Below are 18,998 nucleotides of genomic sequence, written 5' to 3'. Positions count from 1 at the left end.
TACAAGATGATTAGGGGTTTAGATAGGGTTGACCATGAGAACCTTTTTCCACGTATGGAGTCAGCTATTACGAGGGGGCATAGCTTTAAATTAAGGGGTGGTAGGTATAGGACAGATGTTAGGGGTAGATTCTTTACTCAGCGAGTCGTGAATGCCCTGCCAGTAGCAATGGTGGACTCTCCCTCTTTATGGGCATTTAAACGGGCATTGGATAGGCATATGGAGGATAGTGGGCTAGTGTATGTTAGGTGGACTTGGATCGGCGCAACATCGAGGGCCAGAGGGCCTGTACTGCGCTGTATTTTTCTATGTTCTATGTTCTAAAACTTTTATCACTGGAATTTATAATGATGCTGTTGTACAGCTTGCTCTGTGTTTCTGTCATGAATGTAGATATACCATAAACTTTTCAATTATGAGGAATAACGATAGGAGTTAGGTTGATTCTATTAAGAATATGAGAAGTAGAAATTGGCGTAGACCATTTGGCCTTTTACAGCTGTTGTGCCATCCACTGAGATCACTTGCAATTTTCTAACTTAGACCTACCTTCCCATGTTTTCCCCATTCTCTTAAACATCTTAGTACGCAGAAAACTATTTACCCATGTCTTGAATATACCTCATTACTGAGTACAATATATACAGTCCTCGAGGTGAAGAAAATTTTTCTCATTTGGGTCCTAAATGATCCACACCTTAATATGAATTGTGATCCTCTAGGCTAGATTTGCAATTCTGGATTTAAAAATGCATGATACTTTATGTTCTTTATATCATTCCAAATTTATTTGTTTGTTTTTAAAGTCAAAATGTAACTTATCTCAAATTGATTTTGCTAAACATTCTTATTTATTCTGGTAATATTGAACAATTCTCTGGTCAAGCTGTAGTTCTTTCATATTCATAGGAATTTATACATAGCAGTTAAATATGAAAGTTGTGGCTCAATGTGTCAGAAGGTCATGGGTTCAAACACCACTCCAGAGACTTGAGTGTGCAGTTGAAGAGAGTTCTGCAGTGTCAAGAGGTACAGTCTTTTATGGAGATGCTGAACTGAGCTGCCATCTGCTTTTTCAGGTGGATATCAAATCTCCCATGGCACTATTTGAAGAGGGAAAGGAAGTTTTCCCTAGTTTCCTCATCAGTATTTTGTCTTTATCCAATTGCATGCAAAAGACGTCATATGCAGCAAGTCTGAAATAAAAACAGAAACAGCTGGAAATACCCAGTAAGTTCAGCTGCATTATTTTGGATAGCAAAACAAAATTAATATTTAAGGTTGATGAACTCTCATTTTCTGGTTTTACTTCTCCAGCAGAAATTATTTAATCATTTCACATATTGCTGTTTGGAGGAGCTTCTGGGTGCAAACAGGCTGCATTTCCTTTATTGGAACAGTGCATACTCAAAATACTTTAAATGATTTTGGAAATACTGAGGTTGTAAAAGTTACCATATTTGTGTAGGTACTTCCTTCCTTTCTCTCAATTCTTTTTGCCTTTCCTCTCACGTTTTCTTTTTCTTCTGTTACCCACGTTCTCCCACTTGTATTTTTGTTTACCCTCTCTCTTTTATTCTATCTGTCTTATTTTCTCCTTCATAAATTACAAAAGCCAAATCTATTTTGAGCAATTTTAATTATCTTTCACTGGGAGGTTACTTGAAAATTGAACTCCGTTCACCCTAGTATTAGTTATAATACTTTAAGTGATTTCCATCCATGAACTCCTCATCCATGTTTTCGGTTTAGTTTGAAGTATTGTTATTTGGTGTTGGTATGACATTAGATTGTTGGCTGGAATGTCTCACCTTGATAACACCATGAACGTTTCAGTCACAAACACTGACATTTTTATTGCCCCTTAGGCTTTTCTGTTAAGTTGTGATGCTTGATCAGCAAATACAGACTTTTGAAAACTAAACATATATACTGTCAAACTTAGTTTGTATCATTACAATTAAAGTAGAATGTACATATTTAAATTATGGTATAATTATTTTACAAACCATGCAAAATTTAATAAAATTATTGTGTTTTTCATTTTCTGTCCAAATTAGGAGAGGACTTATTTTGTGGACTTTTAATATCTTTATTAAATATAATTCTGCATTAAACTACAAGCCTTAAATAGTAACATGAACAAGTGCGAGTTGATAGTTTCCATATGAGTAAACAGTTTGGTGAATGTGACAAACATAGAAAGAAGTTGCTGCCATCTATATCCCAAACATGTTTAACCAATGCCTTTTGATTATCTTGGAATTGATTTCCATTATTGTGGTTATACCAACTCACTTTGAAGTTGGCAGCTCTGGAAACATTGCTTTCAGCTTTCCAAACTGCAAGTTATAATTAAAGAAAGTTGAATGCACTTTTGGCCTTCTCTTAAATACTTTAGTTTCTAACGATTTCATCTACTATGCAAAAGATTCCTCTGCGGTTACAGGAATGTTCCAGTTCAAAGTGTTGTTGCAAAGCCGGTAAACTGTAGACACATTTGCTTTCTTTTTCATGTATAGGCGAAGCTTGTCTCGGAATGTTTCCCCAAGAAAGCTATAAATCATGGGATTCAGACAACTATTAGAAAAAGCAGCCAGGTTGACAATATGACGTGTAAGCGGATAATAATGCCCCATTGATTTCTTGAAGGAAACTGATGAATCCTTTGTGCCTTGTAGGAGCTGAAGACTGATGAAAACATTTTCAGGTAACCAACAGATAAAGAAAACCAGAACAACCACAACAATCATACGAAGGGCCTTCTGACGTCTTGGCCAAAGACGATTGTGTTTCTGGGCTTTTGTGAGAATCCGTACAATCAGTGAATAGCAGAGTCCAATGATAAAGAATGGGATGACAAATCCAAGAGTTACTTCCAACCATTGAATCTCTGTAACATCTGCAAAGCAAAAGTGAACTTCCCCGGTGTGGTGTGCTTGTACCACAGCAAATGGCAACATTGCAGCCAGGATGGATGTCAACCAGATCAGGCTACAGCTCCACTTTGCATGCTGCAAGGTTCGGAGTGTGCCAGATTTCATTGACTGTGCCAGGGCAAGGTACCGGTCGATGCTCATCCATGTGAGAAAGAAGATGCTGCTGTACATGTTGATTTGCAGGAACAGAGACATGAAGGTACATAGAATGGCTATGTCATAGTACTTGTCATTCAGATTGAATACCTCAATGAGCGAATCTGCTACAAGGATCAGGTCAGCTATGGCAAGGTTTACAAAATAGACATCTGGGATGGTCATTTTCTTATGATCATTCAAGTTTACAACCAGGATTAATCCATTCCCAATGAAGCCTATGGGAAATAGAAAAACTGTATACAAGCAAGATAGAAAGAGGCTGATACTGTAAAAATGGCTGTCACTTTGGTTTTCTGTTACATAGCTACAGTGTAAGGTTTCATTACAGTAACTGGATTCATTTAGTTCACTTTCATTAGAAAATAGTAATAATTGTGATACTAGTTGCAATTCCATCATCAAAGGCCGTAGTAAATGTTTCAAAAATTATGTTTTGAATGATCCAGAAGTAATGCTTTGGTGTTTTAAGTATTTACACTTGTTTACATTGATGCATTCAGTCAATTCGACCCAATGTGTCAAAAATGCATCTGCCATACTTTATCTGCTGTTTGGAGAATCCAGTGGAACACAACTTGGATCCTGCAGTGGCATTGTGGTTTTGGTCAATAGATGTAGTTTTAGTCACCTTCAGTTCAACACGCATCTCTCTGGCCTTCATTCGGGAAAGTTTACACATTTATCAGTACACATTGAAGAAAGTTAAGACTTGGGTACTGGAAAGCTGTGTGTGTCTGCTTGTGCACTGGTTGCTTTTCTGCCCTTTGACTGCAGATTGCTGTTCTTAATAGTTGAGGCCAAGCACTCGGGCTGCCAGATAAGAAATTCAGACCAGATACTTGCATTTGCCTGAGGTGGTCAAGTTCTAACATCAGGCATTGGTGTTTTGATTAAGCAGGTCCAGTGGTGACTGCATCTCACTTGTTTGGTGAGCTGAAACCTTTAAGCTTCCAATCGATAACTGGCTGTAAATCCGATCAGACCACAAACTCCCAGTGAGCATCCTACAGTTAAGAGAAATGTGAAGGAGAGAAGTAAATATGGATCAATATATTTTGTACACACAATAAGACAGTTCCTCATCAAAGGGGAATATTTTAATATGTGATTGAAAATCTTTTTCTATTGAGTGAAGGTTAATCTATACATGCATTTTGACATTTGTTAAAAACATACTATCTAATTATATTGGCAAACTGAATGAATAATAATGTACCACTTCATGTACTTGAATAAAATTCAGACACTGTGATGTGCACAGCAGAGAAGTTCAAAGCAAGGTCAGAACCTAATATTGAAATTTGTAGATGCATCTCCAACAATAAGACAACAGTTATATAACTCATGTTAGTTGGGCTTAGTTTGGACATGTTCATTAAGGAAGGAAAGTTAATCAATGTTTACTGTAAATATCAGTTTGGAGGTAACATGTTTCTGTTTAGCACTTAAATTGTGGCATAATCTATTGAGATGAAAAATAACTTGAAGATTAAAATTATATTTGTAAACATAATTGCAACACAATTATGTTTGCTTCTGACATTTCTGTTAATTACCGCTCAGTACTGAAGAAGAGTTTCAATAAAGAGTTAAGACATAGCTGCTTAAAATCAGAGTTTTCTTTTAAGCTAATTAATACTCTGAAAGCTCCTGCAGTAGTGTGGAGATTAGCTTGTCATCTTAAACTAGGGTATGGCATTATTTATGTCAGTATAGCACAAAATTATGAAAAAGCAAACTGATGATGTGCAGACATTCGTAGCTTAAAAAAAACAAATCATGTCTTCCTTTCATAAGCAGTGGAATCTTAACACAAATTCAAATAGGAAATAAAAGTGCAGGGTATGAGGGTTGCCTTTTGGTAAAATTGTATTGTATTTACATGAAGTAATTGCATCTCTGTGTAAAAGCACAGTGAAGGCCATAAAGAATTTGTTGCAGGAATTTGCAAGACCTGTATCTACTGGAGAGTTTAACGAGTGAATCTAAGAAGCTGGAAGATTTCTTGCTTGGTTGCAATTGTTGTGTATGGTCTGGAGTAAGGAATGATTTCCTCAGGATTGCAACACACAGGTTGATAGTAACATAATCAAAGTTATTCAGCACCTTTCTTAAAAAAAAGTCTAATTAATCATCATTCACCTTTGTGTCAGTCTAACTGAAAACTACAAATTCCACATAATTGCTTCTTGTGAGAAATTATTTTGGAGAAGTCTCATTTTCAAAATGTATTCTTGAGTTGTAACTAGGAAACAAAATCACACATCAATGAGCTGAAGACATTTATTGAAAACTTTATTTTTCTAACCACCATTTAATGATATGTTGTTTGGCTTTCCTAGTTTGTTGCTGTACTGCACATTTCTAATACTTTTGATGCTGAAATTTTAATTTATCAACTTGAAGAGTCACCAGTAGGGGCTTAGATGTCCATTTCCATTCTATGAGACATTATTGTATTTTGTGAAAGTATTGATTTTATAACCACTGCATGACATCCTTCCAAATCTCTGTAATTGCTCCACCTCTAGTAACCTCTGCTATTCTGACTTTTATATATAATCCCACTTGCATTCATCCCCACTTTTGGTGACTGCTTTCAATTTCCTAAACCATTAGAACACCTACTGTATCCTTTCTTCACACTCTCCTCCTTGAAGTCTATCTAAGACCTATATAGTACCTTTGACCAAACTTTTTGTCACCTGTCCCAATGTCTCCAGTCTTATGTCCAGAAATATTTAACTACTTGGGCTCCCATGAAGTACCTTGGATTATTTTACTACATTAAGGATATTATGTTGATGCGTTACAAATGTATCACTTCTATTTTTACAATGTAAGAAAACCATAGTACTCAAAGTGCTTTCCAACCATGCCTTTTTTAAAGGAGTGCAGTCTCTGTGAAGTAAGGAACCAATGAAGGAAACCAGATCAGTTGTAAAAAAAAAATCATCTGAAGGGGCTTCTGATGCCTCCTCCAAAGAACATGATGTAAATCCGATCAGACCACAAACTCCCAGTGAGCATCCTACAGTTGTGCACAATACAACTTGTGCACAATAGCCTGCAAACAGCAAAGGATATTTGTTTTGTGCATTTGTTTTCATGGTGTTTGGCCAAAATATAAATGGTGACTGGACTCTTCAGAAAACTGCATTTGTGGGTTTGAATAATGAATTGAAATTGTTTGAATCTAGTTGGACCACCATTTTTTGGTTAGCCTTGATTCTGTTTTTCAGTCTAGTATGAACCCATGATTTTCCACCTCAAAGCAAGGGGTGTTAGGAATTTCATTTAAACTGTCAATATATTGTTAACTGTGATTTGATAACACGTTTTCATGATGCTCTTAAACAAAATATCTATCATAATTTAGTCTTGAACTAAGTTACCTAATCATAGCAGATGGTAATTTTTTTTTTTGCAAGAATCCTATCATTATGAAATCCATAGCCTATTCAAGGTTGCTGCACCAGAAAGAAACAACAGATCTTGATTTATGTTTATTACTATTTGGAATAATCAGTATTACTATAGATTGTAATTCCACAACTCACCCCGTGAAAGGGTGTAGGGGGCAGATTCAGTAGTGACTTTCAAAAAGGATTTGGTCACACAACCTCGCAATTCTTTTCCTAAGCGTAACAGATTTAATTGGATAGTTATTTTCAAGAGCTGACACAGCTACAGTGAGCCTTAATGAACTCCTTTTGTGCTATATAATCAGTTTAAATTTTACTAAATTTTAAGAGCTGTTCCCTGAGCTTTATTCCATTGCCATTCCAGATTTTACATATTGAAATATTCATCCACATTTAAAAAAGATCTTTTGAGGATTCTTCTCCCAACACAGTTTTTATTTCAATCACAAGCAAAGAAAAAATCTTCTGAATTCTTGCTTTGGTCTTTTGATTATCTTAATTCAATGCAGTTTAGTAAACTTTAGTAATCTCATTATCTCACTGGCTACTTCTTATAATACCCCTTTGGTGAAATCCATCAGGAACCAAGGATTTACCAACTCTCAGTTCCAACAATTTACTCAGTACTACTTACCTGGTAATTGTTATTTTCTTGAATTCCTCTCTCCTTTTCAATTCTTGATTTACAACTATTTCTGGAATGTTACTTGGGTCTTACGTTGTGAAGATAATGCAAGATATTTGTTCAAGTCATCTATCAGCTCCTTATTCCCCATTACTAATTTCCCAGACCTCTTTTCTATTGAGCCTGGATTCAGGGTCCACGTCACTGGAGTGAAACGTTTAGTCACGATTGTCTGACCCAGTCAGAGTCAGGTTTGTGGCAAGACGTGTGTGAAATCAAATTAGCAGCAGGAGGGAGATTGTGCTGATTATGATTCAAAAATCAATCTGAACCAAAAGGTTTTCTCACTAGGAACATGTTTCCAATTTTGGGAGAATGGGTGCCTTAAATATGGAATAATCAGCAATAAATACAAAAGCAAATTCAGGAGATTTACCTTTTATTCAGTGAGTCATTTTAGTTGCATAGGTAGTGACATATTAATGTCTGTATCTTCTGACAAATGCAATGGCCAAGATCTGATCAGGAAGCTTGCATTAGGGAAGAAGGTTAATGGATCATGTGAAAATGTCAAGCCTCACACTATGATGGTGATGTTTTTTGTAGTTTGGCTTAAAGTGTGAGATTGCAATATATTTTTCATCTGCTTTATTCATGAAGCAGTACTCTCTTTAATTATAGGTGATTGCTGCCTTGCTTTACTGAATTATACATACATACTTCATACTTTGTACTTTTGTGAAAACACTACATCAGTTCTTTACTGTTGATTGTTTTTCGAATGTCAGCACTGCAACAATGCTGGAAGTTACTTTATGCACAGGTTCTGCAAATGCCAACAACCAGACATTTTGTTTCTGGTATTAGCTGAGGTAAGAAGACTGCCCAGAACAATGATGGTGTTTTTAAAAAGAGGTAGTGGAAATAACCTGCAACCTTCTATCAGTATCCACTGTTTTCAAACTTCTTTCCAACTTATGTGAATGAATTAAAATACATGTGCAGATCAGGTGAATTGGCCGAAGGGCCTGTTTCCACACTGTAAGTAATCTGATCTAATCTAATCTAATCTAAATTGCCCATGGGTTTGATATGTTAGTCAGAAGGAAATGGGTCTGGGTGGGTTACTCTTCGGAGGGTCAGCGTGGACTTGTTGGGCCAAAGGGCCTGTTTCCACACTGTAGAGAATCTAAATCAGAAAAAAAAAAGATTGGCAAGAAAAGCATATTTAACCTTATGTTTTGGTTTGATATGTTTGATAAACTGGGTTAGCAGCTCACAATTTCACTTGCTAGAGACATGCAGAAGCAGGAATATTGACCATTTCCTCATAATCTCACTACCGTTCAACCATCAATATCAGCCAAGACACAACTGGCAGCTCTAAATCAGAGATTCTGTGTTCAATTTCCACTCCAGAGACGTCTGCATGTAACTTAGACTCTTACAAGTTTCATTGGTTACAATCATATGTACAGTTGTCTCAGATGCATTGTTGTAATGCCAACACTAAGCTCAAGATCTCCTTCTCAATTGTGGAATATCCCTGTTGATGAATATTCAGTTTCCTGGAGAAATGCTCGATAGCTCTTTCTATCTTCTCATTATCTTCTTGTAAGAATACAGCACTGACACCCACATCATTTACACCAATAGCAAGCTTGAATGGCTTTGTGTAATTAGGTGTGGCTAATACTGGGGCAGTGATTAACACAGCTTTCAAGCTGTCAAGTACCTTCTGGCAGTCTGCTATCCACTGAAATTTTCTGCACTTCTTCAATAATTCAGTCAGTGGAGCAACCACACTTTTAAAATTTGATATGAACTTCCAATAAACCCACTCAATCCCCGGAATTGTAGTACTGTTGTCTTTGTTGATGGTATGGGAAACTCCCCAGAAACCTTTTTTTTCCTTTTCATGAGGCCATCTGTTCATGACCAATCACGTGACGCAGGAACATTACTTGGTGAATTGACTTCTTATTGGTTTATCACCAAGCCTGCCTCCTGAAAGTTGATGGAATAATTCCAATAGATGCTGCAAATAAACCTTCCATGTGTGGCTAAAACTCTTCAGATTATCAATGTATGCCACACAATTGGGTATTCCAGAATTTACTTAATTGGTTGAAATCTGGCTGGCATATGTTTTATATCAAATGCTATGACTTTAAATTGATATAGTCCATTTGCTGTTATGAAAGCCAAAATTGTCTTTGCTCTTTTGGATTAAGATACCTACCAGTATTCTGAGTAAGTCCATCTGAGAAATATAAATTGCTCGTCCCACCTTCTCAATACAGTCTTCCAAACATGGGTTTGGATGTGAATCAGATTTTGTAACTGCTTTGATTTTGTGATAGTCTACATGCAATCGTTGGGTACCATCCAGTTTTGGCACTATTGTTATGGGTGAGCTAGAGTCAATTATGTTGTCTTGAAGAATGTGTTCAATCTCTTTTTGAACATGTGCCAACAATGTGGGGTTAAGTCTATAAGGATGTTGCTTAATTGGAAAAGCATTTTCTACATCTACATCATGCATAATTAAATTAGTACTTCCCAGCTTATTCCCACATATCATCCCATGCTATAGTAATAACTCTGTCAGGGCATTTCAGTTTTAAGTTGGAAGGTAACTCAATAATTTATCCTAATATTTGAGAACTTCCTTATTTTAATTTGAGGAATATCCAATTCAGAATCCTCTGAATTTGGTTCTTCACTCTGTATTCTAACCAGTAACACATTTTTCTTTTGCTTTCTTTCCCTTATCAAATTATCTTTTGAGCAAATTCACATGGCACATTTCGTGAGATTTCTTTCGAGCTGGAGTCCTGATCAACTAATTCACCTCACTCAAGCTCCTTTCAATTTGATAAGGTTCACTAAACCTTGCTTTTAAAGGTTCACCTATCACTGGATGTAATACTAGCACTTTCCATTAGCAAAATTGCGAATTTTGGAATTTTTTAAAAATTCATTTGTGGGACTTGGGCGTCTCTGGCTGGCCAGCATTGATAACCCGTCCCTATTTGCCCATGAAAAGGTGGTAGTGAGCCTTTTTGAATCGCTGCTTTCCACTTGCTGTGGATTGATCTACAATGTTGGGAGGGAGGGAATTCCAAGAGTTTGGTCCAACGACTGTGAGGGAATGGCGGTATAGATCCAAGTCAAGATGGTGAGTAGCTTGGAGGCGAACTTGCAGATTCCTAAGTACCTGCTGCCCTTGTCCTTCCAGATGAAAGTGGTCATGGGTTTGGAAGGTGCTGTCTAAAGATCTTTGCTGAATATCTGCAGTGCATCTTGTAAGTAGTACACACTGCAGCTACTGAGCACCAGTGGTGGAGGGATTGAATGTTTGTAGATGTGGTGCCAATCAAGCTGGTTGCTTTGTCCTGGATGGTGTCAAGCTCCTTGAGTGTTGTTGGAGCTGCACCCATTCAGACATGTGGGGACTATTCCATCACCCTCCTGACTTGTGCCTTGTAAATGGTAGATAGACTTTGGGGTGTCAGGAGATGAGTTACTCGCTGCAGTATCCCTAGTCTTGCTCTTGTAGCCACTGTGTTTATGTGGTGAGTCCAGTTGAGTTTCTGGTCAATGGTAACCCCAAGGATGTTAACAGTGGGGGGTTCAGTAATGGCAATACTATTGAGTGAAAAGAGAAGGTAGTTAGAGTATATCTTATTGGAGATGGTCATTGTCTGGCATTTGTGCGCGAATGTTACTTGCCACTTATTGGCCCAAGCCTGGATATTGTCCAGATCTTATTGCGTTTGAGCATGGACTGCTTCAGTATCTGAGGAATCGCAAATGATGCTGAGCACTGTGCAATCATCGACGAACATCCCCACTTCTGACCTTATGACAGAGGGAAGGTCATTGATGAAGCAGCTGAAGATTGTTGGGCCTAGAACACCACCCTAAGAGATTCCTGCAGAGATGTCCTGGAGCTGAGATGACTGACTCTTAACCACAACCATTTTCCTTTGTGCCAGATATGACTCTAACCAGCGGAGTCTTTGCCCCCTAATACACATTTATTCCAGTTTTGCCACGACGCCTTTGTACCATACTCAGTCAAATGTGGCCTTGATGTCAAAGGCTTTCACTCTCACCTCACCTCTGGAATTCAGCTCTTTTGTCCATATTTGAACCAAGTCTGTAATGAGATCAGGAGCTGAGTGATCCAGGCGAAACCCAAACTGGGCGTCACTGAGCAGGTTGTTGCTGAGCAGGTGCTGCTTGATAGCATTGTTGATAACCCCTTCTATCACTTTATTAATGATGGAGAGTAGACTAATTGGCCAGGTTGGATTTGTCTTGTTTTTTGTGGACAGGACATAACTGTTTTCCACATTGTTGGGTAGATGTTAGTGTTGTAACTGTACTGGAATAGCTTGGCTAGGGGAGCATCAAGTTCTGGAGCACACTTCTGCAGGACTATTGCCGGAATGTTATTAGGGCCCGTTGCCTTTGCAATATTGAGTGCCTCCAGCTGTTTCTTGATATTATGTGGAGTGAATCGAATTGGCTAGAGACTGGTACCTGTGATGCTGAGGACCACTAGAGGAGCCCGAGACAGATCATCTACTTGGCACTTCTGACTGAAGATTGTTACGAATGCCTTATCTTTTGAACTGATGTGCTGGGCTTCTCCACCATTGAGGATGGGGATATTTGTGGAGTCGCCTCCTCCAGTGAGTTGTTGAATTGTCCATCACCATTCACGACAGGATGTGAAAATACTCCAGGGCTTAGATCTGATCTGTTAGTTTTGGGATCGCTTAGGGGAAGGTGATGGCCTAGCGATATTATCGCTCGACTATTAATCCAGAAGCTCAGAATAATGTACTGGGTTTGAATCCCGATACGGCAGATGATGGAATTTGATTTCAATAAATAAAATCTGGAATTAAGAATCAACTGATGACCATGAAACTATTGTCAATGTCAGAAAAACCCACCTGGTTCATTAATGTCTTTTAGCGAAGAAATCTGCCATCCTTACCTCGTCTGGCATAAAACAATGAGGTTGACTCTCCACTGCCCTCTGAAAGGGCCTAGCAAGCCACTCAGTTGTATCAATATGTAGAAAATCACAACAAAGAAATGGAACTGGACAGACTACCTGGCATCGACAACAGTAAAAACACAAACAGCAAAGTCCTCCTCCCCAACATTTTGGGGCTAGTGCTGAAATTAGGAGAGCTGTCTCACAGACTAGTCAAGCAAAAGCCTGACATAGTCATTCTTATGGAATTGTACCTTACAATTAACACCCCAGACACCACCATTACCATCCCTGGATATGTCCTGTCCCACTCACAGAACAGACCCAGCAGAGGTGGCAGCACAGTGGTATACAGTCGGGAGGGAGTTGCCCTGGGAGTCCTTGACATTGACTCCAGACCCCATGAAGTCTCATGGCTTCAGATTAAACATGGGCAAGAAACCTCTTACTGGTTACCATGTACCGTCCTCCTTCGGCTGATGAATCATTACTCCTCCATGTTGAACAACATTTGGAGGAACACTGAAGGTGGCAAGGGCACAAAATGTACTCTGGGTGGGGGATTTCAATGTCCACCACCAAGATTAGCTCTGCAACAGCACTACTGATCGAGCTGGTCAGGTCCTAAAAGATATGACTGCTAGACTGGGTCTGTGGCAGGTGGTGAAGGAACCAACAAGAGGAAAAAAACATACTTGACCTCATCCTTACTAATCTGCCAGCTGCAGATGCATCTGTCCATGGTTGAAGTGACCATCACACTGTCCTTGAGGAGACAAAGTCCCACCTTCACATTGAGAATAACCTCCATTGTGTTGTGTGGCACTATCACCGTGCTAAATGGGACAGACAAAACTGAACTAGCAGCTCAATATTGGGCATCCATGAGGCACTATGGGCCATCAACAGCAGCAGAACTGTACTCCAGCACAATCTGCAAACTCATAGCCTGGCATATCCTCCATTCACCCCTTACCATCAAGCAAGGGGCTCAATTGAGAGTGCAGGAGGGCATACCAGGAGCAGCATCAGGCGTACCTGTAAATGAGGTGTCAACCTGGTGAAGTTACCAAACAGGACAATTGCCAAACTGCATAAACAGCAAGATAGACAAAGCTGATAGACAGCCATTTCTTGGCTGCTTCCTGTTTCATCATGTGCTGTGATACTTTTAAATGCTGTCTAGCCAACTCTACTCACCAATTTCTCCTGAAATAATTTTAGTGGTCTTCTCACCTCATGCCTAAAACTAATTTGAATGGACTGAGTTTGGTCAATTCGTTTAGTCATCCCTAACGGCAAAAAGTACAAACAGAATTCCTTTATTCCAATCATCTGGATAGTCTTGACTATAATCCCTAAACATGGTTTTTAAAGTTTGATGCCACCTTTCTAATGCTCCCTGCGATTCCGGATGGTATGCAGTAGATTTGAATTGTTTTATTCCTAAACTATCCATAACTTGCCTCAATAATTTTGATATAAAATTTGACCCTTCATCTGATTGTATCTCTGAAAAATTTGAGCAACTCTTCTGCAATCCTTTTACCTGTGATCGTATATATTGGAATGGCCTCTGGGAATTTCATGCATACGTCCATTATTGTTAACAAATACTGATTCCCACTTTTCTTTTATGTAAGGATCATACGCAATCAATTAAGACCCTTGTAAAAGGTTCCTCAAGTGCTGGTTATGAGTAATAAAGGTGCTGATTTTAATACTGCCTGAGGTTTTCCAATTACCTGACACGTATGACATGTCTGGCAAAAGTCAGCTACATCCTTGTGCAGTTCAGACCAGTAAAAGTGTTTGTGTATTTTGGCTTGAGTTTTTCTTACTTCTAAATGACCGGCTACTGTTAATTCATGTGCTACCCGCATCACCACCTTTCTATAACTCACTGGTAATACAACTTGATGAACGTCTGCCCATTTCTCATCCACCTGAATATGTGATTGTTTCCATTTCCTCAATGAAACATCATTTTTAAGATAATGAATGACATTTGGGAATACAGTTAGATATATCTTCTGTGTTTGCTTTTTGCTAATATTGCTTCAGTTTTTCATCTTTCTATTGTAACTCAGTTAATTTCTTTAAACTGAAAATGTCCACTTTGTTCTCCACCCGTTCTTGTTTTTTCTCACTCATTCGATCAAACATGGTCTCTGTTAATTCTGCTTCAGCTTCTTTATCTGTATTCTTTGATTTCTCCTCTTGTTTCAATTAGTGGCTTTGTCACCTTGTTATCATGCAGTCAGGAAAAATCCCAGGATTTGCTTCCTTTAATACTTCAGTTGCCTGATTTTCTACTGGTTTTCAACCACAGTAGGCAGCAATCCTACCTGGGATCCAGCTATATCGTTACCAAGGACAAATTGTTTTCCTGGAGCTGAGAGTTTCTCCAGTACTCCTCCATTTTTCATTGGACACTCCAACCTCACCCGACGTAATGGAGCACTTCTCGTCTCACCATGAATTCCACGTATAAAGACTTTGTCTGGCAGTAGTCCTTCTGAATTGCACATACCTTCATCTCTCAGCATCAAAGATTGACAAGATCCCATATCTCTTAATACTGTAACTTCTTTACCTGCTGCTCCTGGCTAATGTGAGTAAACCTTAAGTTCGCAAACAAATGGTTTAAGAAGTTCTGGTACTTCCTTCTTAACCAACCTCTGACCAGGCTGTACATTCTGGTCCAGCTTTTTCACCTCCACTATGCTTTCCTTTACCATTTTAACAAAACTCACTAGCTTATCCTGTTTTCCTAATCTGTCTTCCCAGTGTTTTTTCTAAGCCACCAATTATGTGACTTCATGTGGCCTGCTTTATTGCAGTGAAAACACCTGAGCCTTTTTACTTCTCTTCTCCCCCCCCCAATGGGTTTCATTTTTACCCTTTAGTAATCTATCTGTATTATCTTCACTGAGATCTACTTTTCCCTTACCACATGAGGATTTCTGTTTTTCTCAATTTCTACCCCTCATGGATTGAAATTATGTCAGAAGCCAAACTTTATTTTATGAACTAACTCCTAATAATCATCCATTTCAGCTGCTTATCTTGCAGTTAAACTGTCTGCTGTTCCACACGAGTTCTCACAACAGCAGGAGGTGAATTTTTGAACTCCTCCAAAATAATCATCTCTGTAAGATCTATTTTTAATGCCCTTTTTGACCTACGAAAATCATTTTGTTTGATCCTTTCAAACTCACTGTATGTTTGACCAGGGTCACTCCTGAGGTTGCTAGGGCTAAGTCTGTAGGCTTCTGGCAAAGGCTCATATGCACTTTCTTCATGTCCTCATACTTCCCAGATACCTTCTGTGATCGTGATGCAACTATTTCGCGAGCTGTACCTACCAACTTTTCTGGATCAACAAACCAACATGGTCACCAGCCACTTCATTTGTTTAGCCACTTCCTCAAATGAAATGATGAACTCTACATCCACCTCATCAAAATTAGGTAATGCTTGGCTATATTTAAACAGATCCCCACCAGACCTTTGGCTATGATGGTTTTGCTCACCCTCACCATCCTTCTCACTAAGCCTTCACCTCCGTCCTTTTAAGTCGACTTTCCTGTCTAATTGCCAACTTCTGAAGTTCAAACTCTCTCTCTGCTTTTCTTCTCTCTCTTTCTCCCTTTTTTCTGTTAGAGCCTTCCTCTCCTTTTTGTTCTGTTAGGACTATTCTTTCCTTTCCTTTTTGTTCTGACAAGGCTATACTTTCTTTTTCTCTTTCCTCTGCTTTTAATCATAATTAAAACTGTTTCAGTTCCTTTTTATGTTCAAGCAATTGAATTCTAGCCATTTCCAAAGATTCCGATGGCATTTCCAGCAAATTTAAATGTTGAGCTATTGCTGTAATTACCTCCTTTTCTCACAAAAGCAACCCCAACTCTAGCTTGTCTGTCAATTCCAACAGCTTTGCCTTGCTGACTTTTTGTAAAGCCACTGAAGTCACTCCTTCTATTCCCAGAAAACTCTTAGTGACTGAAAGAGCCATCACTACACAAAGCACTGTTTAAACCAGCCAAATTCAACATCCAAAACAAAAGGCTCTAACACTCGCTGCCTTTGAGTCCAAGAACCCTAAACCCAAATTGGAGTTGTAGAATTATCCTGACAAGAGACCTAAATCTGTTATGAACCAGGCCAGACCCCCTCACAATATTTTAAGAAGGTAGCCTAGACCATAATTTTTTTTTTAAATTTTACAGGTAGATATGAAGTGGGTGTTTCAGGCATGATGCAACTGGTCAAACCACTCAGAAAAACAATTTATTTAAATGCTATAGTTGAAACAGGAACAAAAGAAAGTGGAATTTAGAATAACTTTACTGGAAAACTTAACCAACCAGATACAGCAACTTGACTAATTAACTGTTCCAATATAGTAAAATCCCATAAACATAGCCCTTGGCAAAAAGATAAATTTCACAGGTTCTTACAGGCAGGAGGGAACAACATCCAGAGAGATTTCAAAGAAAGTCAGTTAGGAATCATTTACTGAAGATTGCACCCCTTCTGCACTCCAAAATCTTGTGACTACCACAGCTAAATAAAAAAACTAGAAAACTCTAAACTGGGAGAACTAGCCAGTCCCCTTCCATTGTTAAATTGCTTTTTAAAAAAAGTCTAAAGGCATTCTAGACTTTTCAGCCTTTACAATCTCTCTTCAAAAAAAACCTCAAGACAAAATAACATTTTTAAAGGCATTATCACAAGGTGAACATAAACAATCCCATGAAACCACAAAGAAGAGGACAGAGTTCTTCCAATTGTCATAGACATTGTTTATCTCTCAGCTAATGTCACTAAGAATAAATCATCTCAGCATTATCAAACTGCTGTTTGTGGGAACTTTCTGTTTGTAAGTTAGATGCAAGTATGTTTCTTAAGCTCCAGAAGAACTTCATTAATTGCATCGTGCTTTGGGGCATCCAGGGGTCATAACACTTCAATATCGAACAGTTCTTTCTTTCTGGAGCACCCTGACCAACTGTAGTACCATTGTCCTGGATGAATTCAAGGCCAGGATCTGACCTGAATCTTCCCAGTGTGCACAGTCACTGGAGATCTAATCCAGGATTTTCATCAAACCTCTTACTGCTCTATAAACCATCAGACAGTACATAAAGTCAAAATGTGATTGCTCTAAAAAAAATCTAATTGTTACTTTTAACAAATAGTTCCTTTTCTGTTTATAACCTCAGTCCAACACAAATTGCAATTACTTTTTAAACACTTATATTCTCTGGTGATTCGAAAGCTTCTCTCAAATTGAAACATGTCAGTACTGGAGAAACATAACAGTTCTTGTTTTAGACTTTGAGTCCCCAAGCAGTATGGAGTACTTTTAGATGAGGGTCTAACTACATGTTGCTGTCAAATGAAATCTGTACAGTAGGCTCTCCTTCCACTGGAGATGAGGTTGAGCCCTTTCTCAACTCATTTTGTAGCAAGTAGACCAACACATTTATCTTAACAATTTAAGTTAATTTTGAAGCTGGGTTACAAGAGCTGAAAGGACAAAGTAGTGCCTTACTCACATATACTATGCATTTCTAAAATTTTGATTCTACAAAGTAATCGTAATTTGAGAAAGGGACTTCCTTGTTTATTTCCACGGCTTCTTGGGTTCCCCCCTCCATTTCTCCACAACTTCCCCCTCCATTCGTTCTCTACCTCACAACAGCCCAGTTGAGAGATGGTGCCATAGTGCTAATGTCGGTGGACTGGTAATCTAGAATCCTACATTAAGGTTTTGGAGACACAGGCTCAAATCCCACCATGGCAGATGTTTGGATTCAATGTAAAAATAAATCTGGAAATGTAAAAAAAAGGTAACTCACCCACTGTCAATTATTGTAAAAACCTAATGCCACTAATACTTAGGAAAGACAATCTGCTGTCCTTACCTAGTCTGGCCTATGTGTGACTCCAGACCCACTGCAACTTTGTTGACTCTTACTTGCTGTCTAGGCAATCGGAATGCCTAGCCAGTAGAGCTCATATTCTCTGAATTAATAAAAACAAACTCTGATTGAGAAGTACTGAGTCAACACATGATCTGAAGTGACGCCAGTGTCCCATCAACTGAAACTGCCACTGGGCACACACTTACGCATGCATACATTTAATTGTTAGAATTAATTGGCAAGGGCTTTATTAAGCTTTATTATTCAAGAGTTTTATGAGCTGTTTAATTTCACAAAATGCTGACAATAATTGGACAAGTGGTCTATAAGACCATAAGCTATAGGAGCAGAAGTAAGCATTCTGCTGATCAAATCTGCTCCGCCATTCAGATAGGTCATGGCAGTGTAATATACCATAGTATGATATTTAAATTAAGAAAGCTTGTAACTTGACAAGACCCGGTAATTGTAAATATTATTAACATACTTGAACAACAGCCTCGAATTTGAAGGTGGAATTAAAAATGTTGTGTGTCCTTTCAAATCATACCTTGCTACTAGTCAACGGAAGTTTCATATGTGTTTAGCACAACAGGTTAGAAATGGCAAATACATAAATATATCAATTAAGACTTTTTCCACACACTTGTTATTTACTTTTCTGGCTAGGTAAAAACAATGACTGCAATGCTGGAAACCAGATTCAGGATTAGTGGTGCTGGAAGAGCACAGCAGTTCAGGCAGCATCTGAGGAGCAGTAAAAGTGACGTTTCAGGCAAAAGCCCTTCAGGAATAAAGGCAGAGAGCCTGAAGGGTGGAGAGATAAGCTAGAGGAGGGTGGGGATGCGGAGAAAGTAGCATAGAGTACAATAGGTGAGTGGGGGAGGGGATGAAGGTGATAGG

The 18,998-nt window shown here is 38.6% G+C and overlaps 2 protein-coding genes across 2 annotated transcripts in view; one reads left to right on the top strand and one right to left on the bottom strand.

Moving 5' to 3' along the window:
* The window catches only part of LOC122560789 (uncharacterized protein C7orf50 homolog), a 403,958-nt gene that overhangs the window by 88,833 nt on the left and 296,127 nt on the right, over window positions 1-18,998 (top strand). The gene's annotated exons all lie outside the window — the stretch shown is intronic.
* On the bottom strand, window positions 2,421-3,494 carry gper1 (G protein-coupled estrogen receptor 1). Its single transcript, XM_043711049.1, has one exon. It carries the CDS (start codon window positions 3,492-3,494, stop codon window positions 2,421-2,423), a length of 1,074 nt encoding a protein of 357 aa, XP_043566984.1.

The sequence above is a fragment of the Chiloscyllium plagiosum genome, chromosome 21 (assembly GCF_004010195.1).
Source record: "Chiloscyllium plagiosum isolate BGI_BamShark_2017 chromosome 21, ASM401019v2, whole genome shotgun sequence".
Taxonomy (NCBI): Eukaryota; Metazoa; Chordata; class Chondrichthyes; order Orectolobiformes; family Hemiscylliidae; genus Chiloscyllium; species Chiloscyllium plagiosum.
The sequence above is the reverse complement of the archived record's forward strand: the minus strand, read 5'-3'. Positions and strand labels throughout refer to the sequence as shown.